The 8,678-nt window shown below is 49.9% G+C and overlaps 1 protein-coding gene across 1 annotated transcript; it reads left to right on the forward strand.

Moving 5' to 3' along the window:
• Window positions 1–4,238: 4,238 nt before the first annotated feature.
• LOC140507431 (sialic acid-binding Ig-like lectin 14) lies at window positions 4,239–8,233 on the forward strand. Its single transcript, XM_072615522.1, has 5 exons — window positions 4,239–4,278; window positions 4,514–4,707; window positions 5,501–5,693; window positions 6,407–6,697; window positions 8,055–8,233. Exons 1-5 carry the CDS (start codon window positions 4,239–4,241, stop codon window positions 8,171–8,173), a joined length of 837 nt encoding a protein of 278 aa, XP_072471623.1. The 3' UTR covers window positions 8,174–8,233.
• Window positions 8,234–8,678: the final 445 nt, after the last annotated feature.

Genomic DNA, 8,678 nt, shown 5'->3' on the forward strand with positions numbered 1-8,678 from the left:
ATAAGGTGGTAGCCATCAATGACCCCCAAAGAAATGTCCAATCTTGGGCCCAGAATTGATTCCACTTCATAGGGGTCAAACAGATGAATATCTGCTCCTGAGCATTACCGGGGACCAAAATCAGGATCAGGGGAATTACTATTTCTTAGTGGAGGAGGAGGATCTGAGATAAAATTCCTCCTATAAAATATTGTCTGTCCATATGGAAGGTTAAGGACAGTATCCCAGGAAGTGTCTGGAAGTGATGGAGAGCCCAAGGTGAGGGACAGTATGGGAGCCAGGGAAGGGTATGTTGATGATACATGAAGGATAGGCCCAAGGCTCTTGGTTGGGAGGAGACACTGGTCCTTTCCCCAATGATCCCAGAAGGGGTGAGAACTTCAGGTCATGGGAAAAAAGGGATAGAGCTAGGGTGTTAATAGTCACATACTCCATTGTTTCTATATCTCTCCCTTTAGAATATAAAGTCCTTGAAGGCAGGAACCCTTTATTTGGGCTTTTCTTTCATTTCATATTTTCTTTCTTTTCATCCCTAATATTGAACACAGGCCTGGCATTGAGAAGACACTCAATAAATACTTGGTTACTGAATAAATGAATGAAATAGCATTATGAGCACGGCAACTAACAACCAAGGATAAAGAAACATACATTCCAACAGACACAGGCAGCCCATAGATGTGAGTGGTGGCTATCGATGGAATGTTTTGTTGTGGGAACTCAAAGGGATGATACTTGGAGACCTAGGCTGGAGACCAGATATTGGCACTGCCTTTCCTGTAGCAATGGCAGTGTGTATTGGGTTATGCCCAGAGCTCTTAAAGTAGAACAGGGGGTAGGGCAGGTCAATGAGAGTGGCAGGAAAATGGCCAGGGTAGAATGAGAAGCATGGTTGGGGTTCTGCTAGACTCAGGGAGCCATGAGACACAGTCATCATCAGGCCAGATTCGGTTCAAGGCAACAGTTTCAAACATAAATGAGTACTAGACCTACAGATCTCACTCATCCCAAATACAAAGTCAGACAAAGGAGACAAGTCAACATTGTGGGGCAAAGTTCTTAAAGGTTACCATTTACCGGCCTGGACCGCCAGCCCTGAGTGACATCCCTTTAGTGGACACCACAGGGACATAGAACACTGGGGCAACAAAACTGATGAGATCACCAACTCAGCCAAAGTGGAGAGACAGGATAAAGACCAAGAGCATGGGAAGGTTGGTAGACCCCCACAGTGAGTTAGCATAACCTGCATGAAAATCCAACAAAAGCAGCTAAGAAAGAGCACTCAGACAGATAGAGGCAGAAGACAGGGAGACAGGTAAAAGGAGCCAGGAGAAAACTGTCTCCTGAACCTGAAGAGGAAACTGTAAAGGACAAGAGAGTGACCAACAGTGTCCAAGACTGCAGAGAGGCCAAGAAGGATGAAGATCCACAAAAGGCCATTGGATTTGGCAAACTATGAGATTACTGATTGCTTCGGAGTTTCTGCTGAATCATTAAATTGAAAGTCAAACAGCCCATGACTTAGACAGAGAGAAAGGAGGCTATAGAGATCATGGTAGAGGGTCTTCTAAAGGAATTTGGCCATGAACAGGTGATGAGATAGAGGACAGTAGTTATCAGGGATGCTGACATCATTTCAGGTATGTTTAGTGTTTTTTTGAAGTGGGTAAACCTAAACATATTTCTACAGAACAGGGAAGCAGCCAGTAGATGGAGTGTGACTGAAAATAAGTGACAAAGTAGAGTTGATAACAAGGAAAATTTCTGGAGAAAATGGGATGGGATCAAAAGCGAATATAAAGGCTTTGGCCTTGACACTGAGAAGGTCACTTCTTCATGCAAAACCAGAGTTAAAGAGGATAGAGTGGGAAAAGACAGGTGAGTGATGAGAGATGAGAGAAAATAAAGAAGAGGAGCCCTTGAGGAAAGACCTCAGTTGTTCAGTGAAGTGTGAGGTCAGGTCATGAGCTAAGAGGGAAGTGGGACTGGTACCATGGGAGTCTTTGGGAAGATGAAAGCTTTTGGAATAGACACCGGAGAGCATGAAAGAGTGAACATACTCATTAAAGGAGATATGAAAGAATTGCTTCCCACAGGAAGGCCTAGTGGAGATCATATTTTAACAAAACTTTGCTGCTGAGCAAGTCAGAAGTTTTTTTTTCCTTCTGTTCAGAACTTTCATTGGAGCAATGGTGGTACGTGGTGGTTGAAAGCCCATAATGTGCCTTGCCAAAGAATGATCAGCAGTGGACATGGGGGTGGCAAGGGCTCAAGTTTAAAGGTGAAGAGAGAGCTGAAATCATTCATTCATCACTGTGAACAAAGCAAGAGAGTTGAGAATGAGGTAATTTAGGCCAGGAAAAACTGAGTGGAAGGATTCGAAATCAGGATAAGAAAGGCAAGGGTGAGAGGCCATAGGGCAGAGAGAAATAAGTAATGATAAAAGACTATAATCTAATAAAATAATTTTGCAGTCCATGACCATGGAAGTGGAGCAGTTGTGGTCCTGGCCAGATCAAAGGGATGCCCATCTCTGGGTGTAGCTGAACTGGAGTGGAAGAATCTATCACAGGAAGTGGAGGGTAAAGAGTGATCCTTACTCTCATTGGATTTGGCTTAAAGTGGAAATAACATGCACCCTCAATTGAGTATGAAAACCTCACTTACCCTATAGGAAAGTAGAGCAAAGGTGAAAAGTGGAATTGATAGAAGGGAGAGGAAATAGGAGGAGGGGGTAATTAGAAGTAAACATTTTTAAGGAGGGACAGGGGTCAATAGACAGAATAGAATTAATGGGGAGCAGGATAGGAAGGAGGGAAACAACATTAATCGTTCCCAAAATGACTGTTAGGGAAGTGTTCTGCATGACTACACATGTGTAACCTGTTTATAATTCCTTGCATTCTCAGTGGGGAAGGGTGGGGAGGGAGGAAGGGATAGAAGTTGGAACTCAAGGTTTTAAAAATAAAAATTGTTTGTATATGCAAGGAGGAAATAAGACATGCAGGCAGTGGGGTAAAGACATTTATCTAGACCAACAAGGAAATAGAGAGGTAAGGGATAAGAGAAGGGAGGGGGTGACAGAAGGGAGGACAGATTGGGGGAAGGTGTAATCAGAACACATGCTATCTTGGATGGGGGAGGGGAGAGATGGAGAGAAAATTAGAAACTCGAAATCTTGTGGAAGTGAATATGGAAAACTAAAATAAATCAATTAATTTTTTAAAAAAGATGAAGGCCCATGTGTTAATGATGGAGCAAGCATTCCAGAGAGCACAGTAGAACCAGCAGGCAGAGATGGAGTGGGATATTGTGGAGAGAAAAGAGCACAGTTGAAGGGGAGGGGAAGGGAGAGAATGGGCAACTATGGAAGGACAACATAGTTACTATTTCAGGAGTGGAGATTCCTTGACAAGGAATCAGATAATGAAGGGATGGAAATAAAGGCATCCCTGAAGAATGAGTGGAGGTAGAGCATCAGTGGTCAGAGAGAGGTCTGGGGAAGGAGGCAGGTGGTTAGACATCCTGGGAGGTCCAGCCTCATGGCATATGAGAGTAGAGTGTCCTGTGAGGTCCACTATGCACAACTGACAATATATTGAATAGGGAAGAGATCTGTATGGCCCAACAGAACCCAGTGAGGAAGCAGAAGGAGGCAGGGGAAAGTGGGACCTGATCCCAAGATCTTACCCTGCCTCCACCATCCCCAAGGGCTGACCTCCTCCCACATTAGGGGCCAAGAGGGAGACAGGAACAGGGAAATGTTAGGGGACAGAAACAGTGTCGTTAGACATGGCGTGGGGAGTGCAGAGAGAGAATGGAGAACCTGGAGTCAGAAAAGGGGGCCTCCTTCCAGCTGTTGGTTTCTCAGGCCCCAGCTCATAAGGGGAAGGAAGGTCTAGGTCAGTAGATCAATGAGAAAGAAGGACCAGGGAAAGAGGAAGTACTATGGACTCCCTCCCCATCCCTCCCCCAACTCCATCCCCAGGTCATGTTCCTTTCCCCAAGTACCTGACTTCCCACCATGAGGTCAGGCCTTCACAGCAGGGTTCAGGAAAAGGGAAGAGCTGAGAAGACTAGGCTCAGTCACTGAGAATTCTCCTGGTCTTTCCTCACCTCCTTTTCTATTCCCCTTTTTCACACTTCACAGGCTCCTTCCTGCTACAGGCCTGTGTTACCAAAGCTGAGCTGAACTAGGAAAGGGATGCAGTGTCTCATCAGCCCTGGATCTCACCATGAACCTGCTGGTTCTGGTCCTGCCCTTGTTCTGGGGAGGTAAGTGGGGGTCACAGTGAGACCTGGGGGTGCCGGGAGGAGGGGCTTCTGCAGGGGGTGGGAATTAGTTCTAGAAGGGCTGGAGGGGAAAATGGAAACATAGGAGGACGCTGGCTTTAGTGTCTCTCTCTCTCTCTCTCTCTCTCTCTCTCTCTCTCTCTCTCTCTCTCTCTCTCCTCTCTCTCTCTCTCCCCCTCTCTCTTTCTCTCTCCCTCTCTCTCACTCCTCTCTACAGAATCCTTTTCTCAAGAGCATCCAGGGTTTGATATTAGGGTCCAAGAGACAGTTACTGTGCAGGAGGGGCTATGTGTTTCCATCCACTGCACCTTCCAATACCCTGAAGTGCACAATAGTAACAACCCCTTTGGATACTGGTTCAAGGGGACAGAAGAGAAAACACCAGTGGCCACCAATGACCTCCGAAGGACTGTACAGACCAGGCCCAGGGCCGATTTCACCTCATTGGGGACCCACAGAAGGACAACTGCTCCCTGAGCATTACTGGGGTCAGAAGCAGGATCATGGGACTTACTACTTCCGGGTGGAGAAGGGGAATATGAAATACAGTTACAAAATAAAAAAGGTGTCTGTGCATGTGGCAGGTGAGGAAGGCGTCCCTGGGAATGTCTGGGAGTGATGGGAAGCCCAGGTGAGGGATGAGAGTCAGGGCAGGATGTGCTGATAATACAAGAGGGATAGTCACAAGTTTCTTGGCTGGAAGGACACACTCAAGTCCTCTCTGTAAAGAAACAAGACCCCAGACAGGGGAGCACTTCAGGGCCTGGTGATAACAGGAAACACCTGGATACCAGGGACTGGGATGCAAATATTCATGTCAAGCATCCATAGATGGTCACATTACTGAGCAGGAGGGAGGACCCTGAGACTTTCACGTGAGTGACACAATGTGGGCTCCTGTACTGAAGGAACCAGGACCCTAGGGAAGATGAGAGGTCCAGCCACTGGGAAGGGTGGGGGATTCCAAAGGATAGAGAATCAAGACATCGGAGGGACCACCAAGGAAAGGCATATTGTGACATCAACAGCAAAATTTCAAGGGCATCCCTTGAGGGTCCACATTATGGGGCACCCCTCCCCTTGCCACATGGTTCATTCAACTGTTCCCCCCAGATCTGACACAGAAGCCAGAGATCTCCATTCCGGACATTCTGCAGTCTGGGCACCAAGTGACACTGACCTGTATTGCTCCTGGAGACTGTAGAGAGGGGACACCCCCAACATCCTCTGGACTGGCTCTGCTCTCTCCTCCCAGGCATTTCTCTCCCACGATCTTAATTCCTCCCAACTCCTCTTCACCCCCAAAGCACAGGACCATGGCACTAACCTCACCTGTCAGGTGACATTCCAAGAGCCCAGAGTGAGCACAGAGACAACTGTCCAGCTCAGGGTTGCTGGTGAGTGCTGCAAGGAAGTGGGCACGATGCCCAAGTGCCCCAGAGGAAGGAGGGGCACAGGAGAAATGGCAGGTGCAAGGATATATGCTTGGGTCTGGAGATAATGGGGTCAGGTAGAGCATATGGAAGCAAATCCTTGGATCTCCCCTGTTTCTGTCTCGGGTTCTGGTACTGAAACTCCCAATGTCATCCGGTCTCTGAGGGTGGAGCTTGGGACACCAGCCTACAGCCAGGTACATCCTTCCTCAAAACAAAAACCTCAATGTTTCCCAGAGACATGGGACAGAGAAGTTGGGAAGAAGCAGGGGTAGATAGAACGGTGGTCTGCAGCAAAGCAGAGACAGGCCCAGCAGTCCTCTTTTCTGCTCTCTCTCCAAGCCCAGAATTCAGGGAAACTTGTCCTCCCTCCTCCCCTCAGAGGGTGAATCCTTCCACCCTGGTGGGAGGGTGAATATCAGCCCCTGGGGCACAGAGAAGCAACATCTGAACTCCCTCAACTGCTGGGCACAGAGACCCTGGGCTGACAATTGCCCTTCCTGTGGGAGGAGGTCATGGCAGAATCTACCCACTAAACATAGCACTCACTAGACCTAAATGTCTCTCTGAACCTCCTGATGCACTGTTAGTGGAAATAGCTAAGCGTCAGGGCCCCTGGTGCCCTGCAGGTGGCAGAGGAGACATTGCACTGATTCACCTTCCCTCCCTTCCCCCAGGCCGCCCAAGGATACTTGGCCCTTCTTGCTCATGGACAGAGGAGGGATCACTCTGCACTTGCTCAGTCCAGGGAGACCTGGATCCTCCCTCCTTGCTCTGGTGGGTGGGAGAGAATATAGTGCATGGGAACAGCAGTGACAACACCCTCCATGTGGTACACAGCACCTCCAGGACCTGGACCAACAGCAGTCTGATCCTGGCCAAGAGGCTGGGCACTGGCCTCAGCATCAGCTGTGAAGGGAAGAACTACCATGGGACTCACAGTGCCAGTGTGCTGCTACTGGTACCAGGTGAAGGCAGTGGGGCCCCTGATGGAAGGCAAGAGAATTGTGAGTGGCTGAGTTCAGGGGAAGCCAGAGAAGAGAAGGAGGAGGAGGAAAGGAAGTCTTTAAGTCACAAGACCTGGTACCCAGTCAGGTAGTATTGATGGGGTGCTGGGTAAGATGCTAATCCCATTTTTACTCAGCAGCTTCACCTATAGAGAAACTTCTAAGGAGGAAAGAGGCAAGGGAGGGAAGGAAGAAGGAGGGAAGGAAGGAAGGAAGGAAGGAAGGAAGGAAGGAAGGAAGGAAGGAAGGAAGGAAGGAAGGAAGGAAGGAAGGAAGGAAGGAAAGAAGGAAGGAAGGAAGGAAGGAAAGACCATGTAGGTGATACAGTGGGAGAGGCCTTAGAACAAGGGAATGTCAGGGCTGGGAAGGCCTGAGAATGGAGAACAGAACAGGAGAGGTCAGAGGGGCCTGAGAACATGGTCTAGATAAAGGGAGGGCTGGGAAAGCCCTCAGGACATGAGAAACAGAATTGTCAGGAACTTTGACCAAAGAACACAAAAGGGCCCTAGAGCTCAGTTCCTGCTGCTCATGGGGGGCCAGCCCCTTCCTCAGCCTATTCATCAGACTGCTGAGCTGGGCCCACACACATGTCTCCCCCTAGGTCCATGATGCCAGGGGCTCTGTCCACAGAGGCTGTCGATGAAGGGGCACAAAGCATAGCCCAGCCTCCTGGGAGTGTCTGTGCACAGAGGATGGGAGGGAGCTGGAGGCTGGAGCAGTGTGGGACTTGGGGGACAGAAGGCCATGTGTGAGCACCATGTGGCAGAGATACTTCTCCTGCACTCCCCACTGGAAGACCAGCTGAGAGGCACCATTGAATTGAGTCAGACACATGGTGCCACAGAGCAGTCAGGACCCTAGTGCTTGGGATGGGGCAGAGGAAGAGAATGGATGAAAAGAGAAAGCCTGGGATGGGTGAGGCAGCAGAGTGAGTGCTGGGGAGGGTCTGGGAAAGGTAGATGGTGGGGAGCACCACCCATGGTGTTTGAGCTGGAGTGCCCCTGCTGAGATCATGTACCTTCTGATCATGGTGGTGGAGCATCAGTTTCCCTGCCTTGTTCTGTCTCCAATCTGAGCACACAGCAGCCCCTAGACCCAAGCAGAAGAGGTGCTGAAAGCAGTTTCAGAGCGTGGATGCCTGCCCTGTGCCCACTGGACCTGGCTCTGTCTCCCACCCTAGAGAAGATCTGATAGCCCGGGGCCTTGGGAATTCCAGGAGGGCCCTGGTGTCCTGAGAGGGAGTTAGGCTGGATGGGAAGGACTGAGGCCTGGAGACAATGACCCCCCTCTAATCAGCCCCTGACCCTCTCTCTTCCAGTCTTCTCTACACAGGAGAAAAGCTCTTGGCCTCTAGTGCTCACATTGCTCCGGGGAGCCCTCATGGGGGCTGGCTTTCTCCTCACCTATGGCCTCACATGGGCCTATTATACCCGGTGAGTGAGTCTGCCCTCTGACCCACATGCCAATGGCATCCCATGCTCCTCAATCCTTGCCCAACCCCTTCCTCACTCTTCTTCCCAGAAATGGTCCCTACAGCCACCCCTCACTCCCACACCCTCTGGTCTTACCCGCCTGGCTCTTCCAGCTGTGACCAACACTGCACCTGTTGCCCCCTCAGGAAGCCCCTAGGGAGGGAGTAGCTACCAGGTCCAAAAGTGGCCCAGTCATCTCTGTGAAGGCTCTTGGCCTTGAACTTGGCTCAGATTTGCCTCCTGCACCTTCCACTCAACGGCTCCAGTTCTGCCCTCAGTGACCCAGCAAGTCATGTCTGACCCTCCAGCTACAGGACCAATCTCCAGGACTAGAGGACTGTTCCCCCAAGTTTCCTCTTCTCTATACACTGCAGGCCCATCACCCAACTGGCTTATGACATGACCTCCAGGTCTTTCTCCAGTCTGGGCTCCCTCCTCCCAATCATCCCCAGATGATCACTGTCCTTCCT

This window comes from Notamacropus eugenii, chromosome 5 (genome assembly GCF_028372415.1).
Source record: "Notamacropus eugenii isolate mMacEug1 chromosome 5, mMacEug1.pri_v2, whole genome shotgun sequence".
Lineage (NCBI taxonomy): Eukaryota > Metazoa > Chordata > Mammalia > Diprotodontia > Macropodidae > Notamacropus > Notamacropus eugenii.

Excerpts from the sequence above, each read along its gene's own strand:
- LOC140507431 (XM_072615522.1), top strand. The coding sequence starts at position 4,239 with ATGAACCTGCTGGTTCTGGTCCTGCCCTTGTTCTGGGGAG. Across the intron at positions 5,694-6,406 it reads TGTCCAGCTCAGGGTTGCTG|GCCGCCCAAGGATACTTGGC; the intron begins GTGAGTGCTGCA and ends CCCTTCCCCCAG. Across the intron at positions 6,698-8,054 it reads TGTGCTGCTACTGGTACCAG|TCTTCTCTACACAGGAGAAA; the intron begins GTGAAGGCAGTG and ends TCTCTCTTCCAG.